General features: G+C 42.0%; 1 protein-coding gene across 4 annotated transcripts in view; it reads left to right on the forward strand.

Moving 5' to 3' along the window:
• Positions 1–15,471, forward strand: part of OSBPL8 (oxysterol binding protein like 8) — an 89,521-nt gene that overhangs the window by 18,455 nt on the left and 55,595 nt on the right. For 2 of the 4 annotated variants that reach the window (XM_084516327.1, XM_084516328.1), the window contains exons 2-3: positions 9,851–9,956; positions 14,585–14,621. In XM_084516327.1, the coding sequence (XP_084372453.1) occupies positions 9,915–9,956; positions 14,585–14,621 (79 nt within the window). In that variant the 5' untranslated portion in view covers positions 9,851–9,914. Of the gene's footprint in view, positions 1–9,850; positions 9,957–14,584; positions 14,622–15,471 lie in introns of those variants that run through there. The other 2 variants (XM_084516330.1, XM_084516331.1) reach the window with 1 other exon arrangement.

The following is a 15,471-nucleotide window of genomic DNA, read 5'->3' on the forward strand; positions in this document are numbered from 1 at the left end:
ACCTTGGTGTTCTGATGCCCCTCAATGAGCTGATTATTGAGGGGACGGAGGGTGATGGGCAAGCAGGATTCAAAGCTTCCTGTTACCCGGCCTATGGGACTGCCGTTCAGAGGACAGCATTCCCTTACATCACCTGCTCAAGCTCTCTGATGACCACGTTAATCCATTTTATGGCAAACTGAATACCCAGGAGGTGAGTAGACAGGTGGGAGGGAGGGCGGAGATGCCTTCTCCATTCAGCATTCCTTGGGCATTAATGGAATAGTTTTTCCTTAGAACAAGACACTGGGTTTTGCTCTGTTTGTTTTCTCTGGAGCATTTCAAAGAACTTCCAAGGAAGCGTCAAGGCTTTGTTGTGCAGTGTAAAGTGACCTTATGACCGTTCTCTGGTGGTAAAGGAAAGAGCCCTGTTGTCCTGGCCATGGCACATACTCACTTTTCCATTTGAAGGAATTTAATATCTTCTACACTGGTCCCTGAAGGAGAAGGTTACGTGTCCAAAAAATAAGTGCAGGATCACTTGACAAAGGCCGGAACGCCGCGGTGTTTGATAGATCCTGCGGACCAGGTTGTATTGTTTAATTGCTGTTGTTCATCCTGTTAAACTAAAAGCTGGATGGGATTCCATAACACTTCCAAATCAAAGTGACTTAGTCGCTTCAGAAAGACAAGCTTGAATGCTTGGCACTAAAAGCACCGGTCATCCCTAAATTTGTACGTAGGGAGTTTGATATATATGTTCACAACTTAAATAAAATAGCTAATAAAATAATAATAGAACAGAAAACAAAACCAAAGCAGCCGTATGGAAGATCCTGAATTGCAAACACGTAGAAAAGGACTGGCACACAAAAAGGCCAAAGTTAGGTGCATCAACCAATTTTAATTAGGCAAACAAAAAACTGAACTTGGCATAAGCAATGGAAATCTAAATGAGACAAAGTCCTTTTAATAAACCAGGATGTGTAAGCCACGTGCTATCACTACTTGTTTAAAGTTGTTGCTACTTTAAGTTAGAACTTTTAGGGTTTTTCCCTTTTCAGTGTGCTTCTCTGACCTTTTGCTCTTAAATCCTAATGCAGATACCCTGTGCCTTGAAATTGTGGGAACTACCTTCCAGCACTAGCTTAAAGAAATGGGAGTGAAGGCCACCTCTTATGTCACCAACTCTATTTTAATATCAAGAAGAGCCACTGCTGCTAAGATACGGAAAACTAAATTGTACTGGAAAATAAACATTTTGTTCCTGTTTGAAATTCCCACCACCTTTAATCCTGCAGAATGTCCATTTCATGAAAACCTCCGGGTCACAATGTATCCGGGGGGCAGCAAGCACAGCTCACCTGAGATTGGTTCCTCTCTGTTAAAGGCTAAAAGCATGAAAGAGGGCTTACATCTTGCATTGATTTTCTATTTTATGCATCTCAGATCAGAATTTAGGATCGTAACTGGTCTCTTATCTGAACCCTGTGGAGGTCTGTTCATGGTTCTTTTGAGCTGAGAAATAATCTCAATTCTTTCTTTGGTTAAACCAAATTGCTGCTTATAGAAGTTCTGTGCTGAGAGGTCTTTGGTAGCTCTGGATAAGGAAAGATGGATGGTCTCTTTTATTCTCTATATACTAATGTTATTCCTTAACGGTGCTTATTAAAGGGAAAAAAGTGCTTTTCCATTGTTAGATTTTTGGAAGTCTCTAGCCCAGTGTTATTTCTAAATGACTGGAGTTCAATGGCAGCACACTCAGAGTTCAAAACATGGAATTCTCCTTAGGCAGGTGTTAGTGAGGCACCAAGTCACGTTTTGAGGTTTTTCTCCCTGTGTGGGACTGACTGCTCACCCTCTCACCCCACTTTTATAGAATGTAAAGTTTATTTTTGACAGGGTTGAAAATATAGGAACAGTTAAAATGAGTTTGTCATCCTTTTCAGTTCTGAGAGGCAGCAAAACACAGTGCAGAGGAAAGATGAAAAAAATTAACAGAAGTGGTGCTTGGACAGCTGGTGAGACTTTGTATCTATGAGTGTATTGTAACCCAGATGTTTAAGAGCATTTCATCACTGAGGATATTGTTCTTTTGAGGTATTTAAACAGACTTTGAGGTATTTGAGGTATTTAAACAGACTTTCACCATCCCGTTATTGAGGCTTTTTCAGCATGATGGGTTAGATCTCATTACCTACCGTGTATGGCTAAAATGTTTTTTATAGGCTTGAAATAGTAAGTTTCTATTTTACCCTCTTTAATGCTTTGACTCTGTGTCTGACAGTAACGTCTGCCAAGGGGAAAACAGAAAAATGTTCCTTTTCGGAGAAGCAAGGTTGGATTTTGTTTTGGAAAGTTCCACGCAAAGGAAACTCGGATCTGTCCCGGTGTATCGGAGCTGCAACTGATTCCACTTTGGCATCAGAACTGGAAGGAAATGTTCTGCCCCCTATCCATCTTGTCTCTGGAAACATCTCTGCTGACTTATCTTACTTTTTCATTTCTGAAAAAGCCTTTAACAAAAACATTGCTTTTCCTTTTCCCGTGGCTTGACTCCTTTCGTTTCCTGCACTAGTCTGCAGTCCCTGGCGGTGGCTCGATGTAAACGTAGCCCACGTGCACAAACTGGCGTAGCTGGAGCAGGCTGGATGCCCCTCGGTGGTCCTGCACCGTGGCTGTGCCAGGTCTGCAAGCAGGACAACAGGTAAAGGGTGGCTTGCCCTAGCTCAGTTTCTGTGCGTTTTGTGTGTCCGTTTCAAATAAAGCACAGCAGTGTGGGTGGTGGGGGTGAGGGAGCCTGCAGAGAGGCGTGCAGGCCTAGAGGACCGGTTGTCTCAGCCTCACCCGTGGTGCTGCAGCCTTGTACAGGTGCCAAAATTGGAGGGAGCTCCAGCTGGCCTCTCCTCTCAGCGCAGGGGGTTATTAATTGGAGTATCTTGGCTTCTGCTGCAAGCCTCTAATGAGATGAACCTGAGTTGACCAGCTAAGGGGGGTGTGTGGCATTAGCAGCACCTTGGCAATTGTAAAAGAAATTCCTAACGCTGTTAGAAGAAAGGTAGGATTCCCTAAATTGAAATGATTACATTTATTGTGTTACTCTGTTAAACCTTTTCTAGTTGTGTTTCCCCTGCCCAAGGTAACAAAGGCCAAATAGCAAACATGCCCTCAAGTCCCAGGGTGGGGTTCTGAAAGGAAAACACTTTCAAAGGTGTTTTGAGGTGCTTTGAGCACCTCTTTTTATTCTTTATACAAAGGCTGTTCTTGTCTGATGTAACCTCGTGTAAGCAGTGCTAGCATTGATAGAAGTATCTCTGCGGTGAGGTCGGTTTGGCATCCACTTGGTTATGTTGCTGGTTGGTACTGCAGCATCTTGGAATGTAAAAATGAAGTGCTAGATGTGCCAATGTAAGGTCTGATTAAATCTTCCTCCCCTACATCATCACAACAAAGCAGAACAACTCCTGTTAATATTTTGTGGTGCTTCATATTGTGTGCTCTCCTGCCTCTCATTCTTATGCTCAAAAGCTAGACGGAGCTTAGATAAAACTGGTTTGTGGAGGCAACGGGACGAACACTCCAGATAACTACACATCCCTTATGTGAAGAAATAGCCACTTTTACCATTAAAACCAACATCTCCTTTGAATGTTGGGAGCGAACTTGCAGAAGACTGGGACAGGTTGGGGAGCTTGGAGGGGAGATTTTGCCCTGTAAAGCACAAAAGGGCTCCAGAGTACTTCAAATTTGAGGGGGTTGTTGACTTTCACCACCTTCTCTGTGCACTGTCTTTTTTTACCAGGACGAGTTTCCCTGTGGGACACCTGTTTAAGACAGCAATTTATTAAAGTTTGCAGTTGCTTTTCAGAAGCCTGGTATTTTTTTTCTTTTCTTTTTCTTGCCATCTATCGCTCTCAAAGTATAGCTGAGCTATCAGGACTGTGCTTCTACTTTCCAAGCTGTTTCTAGATTAAATTTTTTCAAGTCTTTCTGAAGTGTTTCACCCTTCCTGTTTTGTTCTGTCTGAAAAGAGCAATACAGAAACAGAGGAAACAGCTTTCTTTGCATGTGAGCTGTTTACTCAGGAAATGAGAAGGCAGGTGATGAAATTTGGGGGGAAGGAAACATTTCATAAGGGTGTATTTGTTGGCTTACAACATGACATAATCATTATGTACTTGGGGGCTTATAAATATATATACATATATATATTTTTTTTAACTAGAGGTCTTTTACTCAATCTTTTGACCCTGTTGGCCAGGCACCATTTTTACCAGTAGCTCCGTCTCAATTTCTGCTTTCTCAGAACTGCTCTCCACAAGCACGCGGTCCCTGGCATGAGGTGACATTGTGTCACTGGCAAGAACCTGGCCCGATCTGTAGCTTGTTAACGCGCCGTGCTGGCTATGTGGATTTATGAGCTGAAGGAGGTGGCGTGTGGTCTTGTGCTGCAGCCGGGGGGCTGTATTTTGTCCTCTGCTGCACTGAATTCAGGATCCTCAGATGGAGGGCACTTGCCTCTTCACAGCTCGGTGTTATTGCTTGTCTCCCACAATGAAAGTGCCTTCACCCTATTGTGTGACTGAATGACACTGAGACTATTTGAGTGTCTTGGTTTGATTAACCTAGTTAGATTTGAGATTTAGATTTTCTTGACTCCCTTAAAAGCTGTCCTATTCCTATTAGCTCCTAATTTTTAAGAAATACGTAGTGTTTTTTTTACGTACCTCTACCTTTCTGAAGGGTACTGTCTTAAATTTCCTTACAGACCTTACTGAACTGAATGTGCCGATAACCACACCTGAGAAGTGCTTACCTAGGGCCTCCTGCTGGTCCCGGTGGACACCACGTTGAACATGAGCCAACAATGTGCCCTTGGTGCAAAGGCAGCGAACAGTGCCCTGGGCTGCAAGGGAGGAGATCTGCCAGCATCTTGGCAGGGGGATCCTGCAGCTCTGTGTCTGCGTCTGGGCTCCTCAGGGCAGGAGGGAGATGGAGTAACTGGGGAGGGTCTGGTGAAGGGGCATGAAGATGGTGAGGGACCGGAGCACCTCTCCTAGGAGGAAAGGCTCAGAGGCCTGTTCAGCCTGGGGAAGAGGAGGTTCAGGGCAGTGTCTCTCATCAGTGTCTACAAATACCCGCAGGGAGGGTGGAGAGAGGACAGCCAGGCTATTTTCAGTGGTCCCCAGTGCCTGGACAAGAGGCAATGGGCACAAAGTGGAACACAGGAGGTACCATCTGAATGTCAGGAAGCACTTCTTTACACGTGGGTGAAGGAGCACTGGCACAGGCTCCTTGGAGACCTTCAGAAGCTGCCTGGACGTGGCCCTGCTTGGGCTGGCGTTGGGCCTGGTGGGCTCCTGAGGGCCCTGCCAGCATCAGTGATTTGGTGATTTGCCTGTGGAGCAGCATTTCTCAGGTGCTGTTGTGACTCTGCAAGGATCTAAGTGATTTTTTTTTTCTCTTCCTGATGCCAATATAAACAACAACTGGCTTTTGTTTCTGCTACCGTGCCTGTCCCTGGTTGTTGCTTCATTGAACTTAGAAGTCGCATAATTGCACCTGTGTCATCATAACAACATTTAGAGTGTACTGTTAGCTGATACACATCTTGGGCATTTTCAGTGCATTCACTTATTCTAGGCCTTAAAGAAAAAAGGCAGGCGTCCAGTTTAGCAGGTCCATTTTAAGGCCCTGGAGAACTCTTCCCTTTCGGACAGGCCAGAGCAGCACACAGTATCCATTTCAGCGTGCCCTCAGTGCAGCCCCGTAGCAGGTCACAGACAAGGCTGTACACTTGCATTAAGGTGTTGGATTGTAAGAGAGCTTGCCGTGATGCTACAACAGATCACAAACAGCAGCATGGTGCAAAGGGAGTATCTGATGACTGGGTGATAATACTTAGGGACAAAGCTAAAACCCACCTATAACATACAGTCTGCAAGTGTTCAAGTAACTTGGTCCATTGATGAAACAGAAAACAAACATATTGAGAATGAAATAAAGATGTTAGCAGGACAGGTTTTTGATCAGGTGCTAAGTGGGACCTCCCTTCTGCCTTAAATATATGCCTCTGAGGTGATGGCCCTAGGTTATCGTCACAGTTGGAGAGAAATAGCTTATTTTATGGCAAGATTTGTCTGACTGATACAGCTGCGTTAAAATGAGCAACAGCTAAGTGCCTTTCTGTAACTCTTGTTTATAAAAGAAGCATGATTAGCTGGATCATTGTCATATATTTCTCTTCAGGGGATTGCAATTTGTGTGCCCTTCTGAACATTTAAGGTCTTAAGAGTCGTGGTGATAGAGTAGGAGCATCTGTAAAGTAAAAGCCCCAAACCAACCACTGAGGCAGACAAACAAATCTCCACGTTAACCAATGCTGGCAAGAACAGAAAAGGCATATCATAAATGCCTCCCAAAAGCTAAAATGGTAGTAATTTAATGTCGGGGTTGTGTTTTCAAACGTCATGTGGAATGTATGGAACGAGGTAGATAAGGCAGCAATTTGCTAGGTCCTGCATTTTTGCTGCCTAACCTTACCCATAAAAGTGGCCTAGAAGAAAACTGGAGAGGGTCTCTGTCAGGGAGGGTAGCCGTGGAACCAGGAGTAATGGCTTTGAACAAATTGGGGGGGAGATTTAGGTTAGATGTGACATGATGAAGAAATTCTTCACTCGGAGCACAAAGCACACATGGGAATTAGGGCTGAAGATGCACCTTGCTTCTGGCCTTTTCCGTAAATAATAGAATGAAATTACCTAAAAAACAGTTAAAAATAAACCCAGGGCACAGGATGGGAGGTGCAGGGCAGTCCCTGTGACTGAGGGACAGCCTTTTTCTCTGGCAAGCCAAATGGCCTGGGGGAGCCAGCCCCAGAAAAGGGGCCCTCAGCCCCCCCAACCTTCCTCCCTGTCCATGTGAGGGCATCTCCTAGGCCGCTCCCAACACAGCTGCCGTTTGGGCAGTCCTGGGCAAGGTCTGGCTTAGCCTTCTGCCCAACACCATAGAGCTCATGGAGCTGGATCCACCAGATGTGGAGGAACGGATGGAAGTGGATCCACCTCTGCCACAACAGACCTGGGACTGCTGCGGCATGTCTCTGTGCTCTGCCATCTGAGAGCACCGACAGCATCGCAGGAGTGCCCGGCGAGCCCCCTACTTGGTGCTCAGGCTCCATTGCAAGCATTAGCTTGGAGCCACCAAACACCACGGGCATCCCACAGGCTTGTCTGGCAATAAACAGCTCTTGCTGATTCTTAGGGGTTGTGTGAGTGCTTCTTTTTGGGGGGGGAATGGACTAAAGTTGCGCCAGGGGAAGTTTAGGTTGGATATTAGGAAGAACTTCTTTACTGAGAGGGTTATGAGGCATTGGAATGGACTGCCCAGGGAAGTGGTGGAGTCACCATCCCTGGAGGTCTTTAAAAGATGTTTAGATGTTGATCTTAGCGATATGGTTTAGTGGAGGACTTGTTAGAGTTAGGTCAGAGGTTGGACTCGATGATCTTGAGGTCTCTTCCAACCTAGACAATTCTGTGAATCTGTAGAACAGATCTTATTTACTGTTGGAAGCACCCTGATAGTGACCTGGCTGCAGCTGAAAAATGAATTCCCTTTCCTTATGTCTGTAATTTTCAAAATAAATTTATTCTCAAAGCTGATACTTACTTGTCCTTTCTGGCAGTATCCTTTTGTTAGTGATCCCTTTCCCTTCCTTGGTGTTTATTTTGGTATCTTTCAGCAGCAATATTGTTCACTTTCAGCCTTCCTTCTGCCAAGTAAAATAAGCCAGGCTCACCGTCTTCTCATAAGTGAAACAACATGAGGGGATGCAGTCCTTAACCATTTCTGCATCTGCTTTATTCTTGGGTGTCTGTTCAAACATCAGCAGGCAGTATTTTCTCTCATCCCCTCCTAGATATCTTGTCTGTATTGTACTGGGCTCTGATGGTTATTAGCTTCCTGGTGACCATGGAAGACAACGAATGCTGAGCACTGGACATTAAGGTACCTGTCACGATGCTGCCCTTGAGACTGACATGAGGAAGGACGGAGTGGCTGCAGTTACGTGAACAGAGAGGACCAGAATCCACCAGCAGCGTTACCAGTAAAAATCAGAAGTTAAAAATACCTGTTAAAAATAAAGATGTGTTGAAAACAGCTTTAGGGTGAGCGTTCCTGTTTCAGGAAAGATCTGTTTGTTTGGATAACTGGGCACGACAGCAAGTCCGTGTGACTCAAAGAGCAAACTGCTTTAGATATCAGCATATACATCTGTTTGCAGTGTCACTCGTTTTTCATCCTGTTTAAAGAGAGCTTGGTGTTTCCGTAAATTGAATGTGTCTGCAGCCATCCTGGTGTTGTTGAATAGCCTGCTAATAACAGAGCCTGAAATGGGAGTGGAGGTGAAGAGATGAAAGGAGCCGCCTCCAAGAGACATTAATCGTGCCTGGGTGCTCTGCATCCCCTCTGTTAGCATGGAAGCTGCGCCTGCTGCTCCTGGAAATAAAGCTGCTGCGAGGAATTACTCTTCCTGTGGTAATGTTAGCTTCTGCTTCAGTAACGTGAATTAATGGCTCGTAATAATCTCCCTTCAAATTCATCTTGTTTCTAATTTAAATAAAAGCATCTAGGCATACGCTTCCCGGTTATGTGTCATCTCAGGAATTGCTCCGGTACTTGAGCACGGCCCTCTTTGCTGCTCCTAACTGCGTCACAGGGAACGCTAGCCTTTCCGATTTCTTTAGCACTACGTCGTGCTATGTCTTTCGGTTTTAAAAATTTAATGATTCCTTTTGTGTTTTGGTGGTACAGGTTCTGGTAACCTAGTGTTTCAGCTTGCTGTGGTACGTTAATTCTACCCGTTCATCATAAGGGAATTTTAATTTTGATATACTTCACATAATACAAGAACAAAAACTAGGGTAGGAAGAGCTTTTAAAACAGTGGGTTCTTCTTGATGGTGAGATTTGTTTTCATGAGTATGTATTTCCTGAGGCAGGCATTGAACTGCACAGTCTTGTTGGTGTATGTTCTCCAATCTTCTCCTTTCCCATCTTCTTTTCCCTTCACCTTCATCTGCTTTCCTCTTCGAACCCACTGAGTGAATGGTTAGGGCACACATCTGCCCAGTGAGCTATGCTTGGTGACAAACCCTTTTCTTGTCTCATCGGTGACTTTAAATGTGATGTGAGTACTGAGGCTTCTTACAGCTCCCGTTCTCTATCAGAAAAGCAAATAGGAAGTGTCTAGAGAATGAGGCATTGTTTTCCAGCTGCCAGCATGGTGACCACAAGCTGAATGTCCAGAAGTGCCACAGAGGGTGCTGTTTGGCGTGAATAATGTAATTTCTCCATTGTAGCTGCACAAATCAAAAGGTGACCGTTTCCGAAGTTAAATCACGAAGTTTTGCGTTCTTCCTCTTCCAGAAGAACTGTTATGTACCCAAGCAGCTCATGCGTGTGTGCTTGTGTCTACAGGCTGGAAGTGGTGTGCTGCTGCTGGGGTCTTGAACCAAGGGAAAAAGATGGGGGGATGGATCTGTAGTCTTTCCCCCCCCTTTTTTTTTTTGCTTATGTTTTTTCCAGTGTAACTCTTCCTCATTTGGTGCAAGTGTGGTTAAATGTAAAGGCTTGCCTCTGAGTGTGTGTGGAATAGCTCTTGTTTTGGCCATTTTATAGGAAGTTATTCTCTCCCTTCATTCCTAAAAGGCTGAGTTTTATGAGCTAGCGTGTGCATTTTGCAAGGAACCATAACGTACCGTAGGAAACTCTTCATACTCTTGGGAGATTACAAAAGTGAAAATTTCCAGTGGATTTCAGCCACTGAAATGACTTATTCATTTATTTATTTTATTTTATTTTTCCTCCAGGATATTGAGTATCAGGATGGAAGACCTGTAACTGAAGGAGAGAGAGGCAACACGCTCTTCCAGTATGGAGACTGTTCTGCTTGACGGGGAACTGGATAGAAATTCAGTGAGTTACTTAAATGTAGCATCATGTATTCAAATGAAGGCAAAGATGGTTTTATGGGGAAAAGGGTTAAACAGCCTGAATTGTTTCTGTTTGAACTGCTGCTTTTCTGGTAAATGCACTTGGAACATTATGTAGTATCATCTATAATTTGATAGATTCTTATCGTAAGAGGGCTGGATGTCAAGAAGCATTTGGTTCTTGGATTTGATACTTGGAGCCTCTGAGTCCCGAAAGAAAAAGATATTCCTGGCAGTCTCACTACTCGGCAATTTACTAGTTACTGGCCGTGGACAAAGAGAAAATAATGTATTTCTTGGTGGAATGACAGGCAGAAAAGGAAGAGTGGTAATTATATATTCTTAGGATGATTTCATGTGTAAAAGTTGGTAATCTGTGCACATAATAAACTTTATGAAGTAGTGAAACTACCAGCTCTCTTTCTAAGAACAAGTTAAAAACCAGGAAAAGATCATGGATACTGGGACACATCATCATCACATTGCCAAAATTATTTATGAACTTATTTTTTCCACAAGCTGCGTTATATGGAAAGCATTCTAAATGTTTAGGTTTAGGTTAATTCTTGCTTCCTCTGCTTTCATACCCGCTAATGATTTACAGCATTGAGTAACACATAGGGTCTACTGCAGAACTAGTAATTAATCACAAACAGGACTTCTGAATAAGTTCTTAGTGAAGATATTTTTTAAAGAATTTAAAGTTGTAGTTCACAGTTCAAACCATGCTTAGTTGCATTTGATGAGTCGGTCTGTTCCATACCTTTTTTTCCTCTAGGCTACCTCTGAAATACATACTTTATGACTTTTTTTTTTACTAAAAAGTTTAAGTTTTTTACATTAATCACAGATCAGATTTATTCTTAAAATTTTGAGATTGTTCAGTATTCCAGATTTTTAGCTCCAATCTGTTGATACCTATTTTTTCAAGTTCCGTTTGTCCAGTTCATGAAATACTTGAACTGCGAACATGCACAAAGAGCATTGATCAACATCTTGCTACACAATTTAAATCCTTTGGAGCATTTATAGGAGGTACCTGGGATCACAGAACTCAGTATTGTGGACTTCTCTTTCCAGAATCTAATCTAGGGAGAAAAGTTTTATACGGATTGCTTATCCTAAGTGGTTAGGTTGAAATGTACTGTATCTGAGCACAAATGTTAGGACAGCTCAACAAACTTTTTATCACAGACTTGACACTATTAAGGTAGTGCAAAATACTCTAGATACTTTGGTTTAACTTCTTGCTTGAAAACAGCTTTTGACTATTTTTCTATAAAATACTAATATAATTTGAACAAGCCTAATTGGCACAAAATACAAAACATATCATGGGAATGTTTGTTGTAAACCATTTTTTTCTCTAAATTATTTTTAAAAGACTTTCTCGTTGACTAATTTTACCAAGAGGTATTTTATAAATGAGGTGCCTTTGGTATAAACTTGCACAGTCAGTCCTTGCTATTTAAATACATCAACAGCCATAAAAGTACCTTTTTTGCTTGAAGCATAGAATATTGGCCTTTTTTTGGTATAAGCTTTGAAGGCTGGCTCAGTGGTCCTGAATTTAAATGTGACATGATTAAACTGAATGATTGATATGTAATAAAGAGTGCTCCCTGGAAAAGTCTATCTTCAGCAGGGTATAGAAACTCTAACATGGCTTTGGAATGTGCATTCAAATTCTGTTAAGAATTTAGTTGTAGGTTTAGATTGGAAACCTAATAAACATTTTAAACAAATTCATCTTTTATGGTGTGAGGTTGAGACATGCTAGCATGACATGTGTTTCTTGCTTTTGCCCTAATCTTTGACAGGAAAAGGATTTTGTTCTATAGGACAAGTTGGCAGATGTAATTTTAGGTTTAGTAGCAGTTCTTAGGAGCTTTATCCCTGAGAAATGGAAATCTAAAAATAATGTTTTTCTAAAGCACAGAGCAGCTTTTATGTGATAACAGCAGTAGTGCTGCTGTTTAATGTGGTGGATTATGTTGCTGTTTTTATTCTGTAGTCTTACATATTTAAAATGTTACTGGAAGGAGGGCTAGGCTTTATATGTTTTGGCAGAAACATTTTTAATTGAATGTGCCTGAGCAGAAGCTAACTAAATCATTTAATGTTGAGAACCTCCCTTGTAAGAGGACTTACTCGGTAATTGAAATTTGCCATCAGTTAAGTAAATGTGAAAATACGGGTGGGTTGCGTCTCTGGGAATATGTATTTATTTCTCTTAATTCTGTATATTTAAAGTAAGAGCTGTGGGAGATGATGAACAGGAAGGCCCTGAATGCATTCTTTTCAGAGCAAACACCGAGGTAGTGAAATGATCCCTTTTTGTTTCCTTGGGGGGGTTGAATTCCTCATCTGCAGTGATATGAATTGCAGATGCGTGAGGTGCAATAGGCTATTGGAAAATAAAGAGGTTGTTTGTGCCTAAATAATTTAATTTCAGTATTTTAATGTTTTGCATCATATTCAAATACCTATTCTGCTGGTTTTAGGTAAATGCACAGGACCAAATCTTTCTAGGGAAGGGGGTGTTGACCAGCAAGGAATGCAGTTTGATGTGTAAACAGAATATTTAGTGGGGGAGATCAGGGACAGAGTTAGGCAGGCTTGTGTTTCAGTCCCCAGCATGGGAGCTGTTTGTACCAGTGCATAGGATTACCCATGCAATGCTAAAATATTTACATACAAGTCCCTGCATCATCTCGGGTGACCAGTTGCCCTGCTCTGTGGTGTCACGTTGTGTCTTGGTCAAGACTTCTTGAGAGGCAAGCAGTGAGACAGAGCCTGCTGCTGCTTCACTGTGTTTCTTCAATGTGTAAGTACGCCCTGCTAGCGAACATGCTGAGCATCAGAAACTTCTCACCTGTGTGCCTGTTAATAATTTATTTTTCCACTTCTCTCCTCCTGCTTTCCCACTTTGGTGTGAAGTAAAGCAGACCAGTGCTGAGCATTGGTGTTCCCAGCCCTTCAGTCCCTTGCTGGATCTCTGTGCAGTTACTGCAGGCTCTTTTTCCTTGCTCTCGTCAGTCCTTCTCTTCAGTCTAAAACAGCATCGGGTAATATAGGCAGGTCAAACAGAAATGTTCTCGTTGTCTGCAATATGCTACTACCACACATTAAAAAAAGAAAAAAAAAAAAAGCATTTCATACGCTAATATCTAAGCCTGTCCGGTGAGTCCATGAGTTCCGTTAGCAGAGTTTCCCTCTGACCCAGAGTCCCTGGCAAGGGGCAGGAGGTTGTTTACCAAGTGCACTTTATTTCAGCTTCTCTTGTTCAATCAAGTCCCTTTCCACGAAGTACAAAATTATGAAAGAAGGGTTCCCTCATCTTCCCTGTGATTTGTACTGCTGTTCCAGGATTCTTGGTGCGATCTTTTACATTTACGCATTGCAATAACAATGTAATGCCCCAGGCAGCTGTGAGGGATAAAAATCCATGTTTTAAGGTCACGAGTGTAAGACGAGATTCCTGTTTGCTAAGATTTTTTTTTTCAGGTTTCCTCTTGTTTAGTCCTGATCACAGGCAAAATTGGATCCTCTTTAAAGCAGGGCAAGGATTTCTCTCCTTTATGGAAATGGAGCACAAGACTTTTGTTTGAGGTATAGAAGATACAGCGTGTTTGGATTTTATTTTTTTAAGGAGGAAATGTCTGTTCATGCTGATCAGTATGCTTGCTTTCTCCTTTTTTTTTTTTTTTTTTGTTATTTGTGTGTCTCAAATGTAGCAAACCTTTTGAGACAGGTGGAACTTACCTTGTATCTGTACACTGCTGCGCACAGTGGGATCTTAACCCCATTGTGGCTTTGGGTAGTAGTGATTTATAAAATATTCCAACTCAAACAACAGAAAGAAGTGCAAGCTATAACTATGCAATTATTCTAATATGGTGCCTGTATTTGATGCATTTCAATGGGAAGGAGACATTTATTTTTATACAAATAAATTCTTGGGGAATACTTTGATACAAAATGTTTTCTTACATTTAAAATTGCTCTGCTTCTCTTGCATCCTAAACAATTTAAAATGTTACTGCTGTTTTTTGTTGAACTGATTCCGTGGCTTCTAAGTTCATGTTTGTGTGCCAAACCCACCAGGCTTTGATACGGCCTTAGTGCTTATTTGAACATTAATGATCACTGAAAATATTTCGTATTTCCAAAGCACTTGGCTGAAAGTGGAGCAGTTTTGGAAATGAATCTTGTGTTATTTCAACTTTCTTCGGAGCTTTAGTCTTCTGAAAATGTTTCAGCTGAAAATTTCATAGGATATGTTATGTATCAAACCATGGGAACACTGAGAGGTTCCACTCCGAATTAGCAGCTGGGGCAGTTGCTGTTCACTAACCATATACGACGATGGCTTCTAATGCTGGCTTCTTTATTAGTGTATTTGTCAGTTTTGTTGCTTCGACTTTCCTGAACTGTGAAGTCTCTTGAGGTCTCGCCTTTGGTATTGAGGTGCATGTTGTATTTTAGTCATGAACTAACACTGTTTTCATTGTCCTTCTTCTTTCCCGCTGCTGCTGCTGCTTTTGTGCACTTGCTTCTTCCTGGCCTGGATTTTTTTGTTTGCTGTTCTTCAATTGTATGTGTATGCAGCATCATGGGGATAACAGAGACTCTCATGGACCATCAAGTAAGTGAACTCACCTTTACTACAGTATTTTGGACATATATTCATAATAGCTAACATATTTCTTTATAAATAGGCCACTGGGCTAAATATTTGGTTTTCTGTATTCAAATTGAGAAGCTGAAATACAGTGAAAATCTTCTGTTGAAAATAAATGCTTCAAATGTTACTGTAATGTAGGTAATAAAGGCATGGGAGCAGTTCTTCAGAAATAATTGAATTTTTGAGCTTGCCTGTGTATAGCACTGTATGGTTCACTTAATTTCAATAAATTTACATCATCAGAAATCAACAGGTGCAGATACTGTAATACTCAAAGATGTTCTCTGGTGTTTTGGTAGGGAAAACTTCAGCTGTATGTACATGCAGTCAAAGTTCAATTAGTGCAATTGATTCATGTGTGCTAGTGTAATCATATGACTGGCAGAATAATTTTGCCTGGGATTTAGAGTTTGCTTATGCGAGGAAGGGAAAGGTGCGGGCAAAATTTTTTCCTTCATGAGAAGTCTGTGCAGCAGTCATGGTCTTCAACAGTCTTTGCGGGCTGTTCAATTACCCTATACCACTTAGAGGTTTACTCTTTCTGAAGATCAATTTTTGATGAGACAGACTTTTAATGCTAAAACGGTATTTCATTGTTGAAATAATAAGATTTTCTAATGGAAAGAGTTCTTTCCATTAGCATTCAAACATTCTTTTTATTCACATTAATCCATCCTGCTCCTTTCCATTATAATAGATGTACAAAGCAAACTTAGTTGAGGTTTTTAATGCTGTCTTGCAGATTAATCTCAAGGCTGCTGTTGGCCTCTTCAGTGAATCGATGGTACAGTTAATGGCACTGCTAGGTCCT

This window comes from Aythya ferina (genome assembly GCF_964211825.1).
Source record: "Aythya ferina genome assembly, chromosome: 1".
NCBI lineage: Eukaryota > Metazoa > Chordata > Aves > Anseriformes > Anatidae > Aythya > Aythya ferina.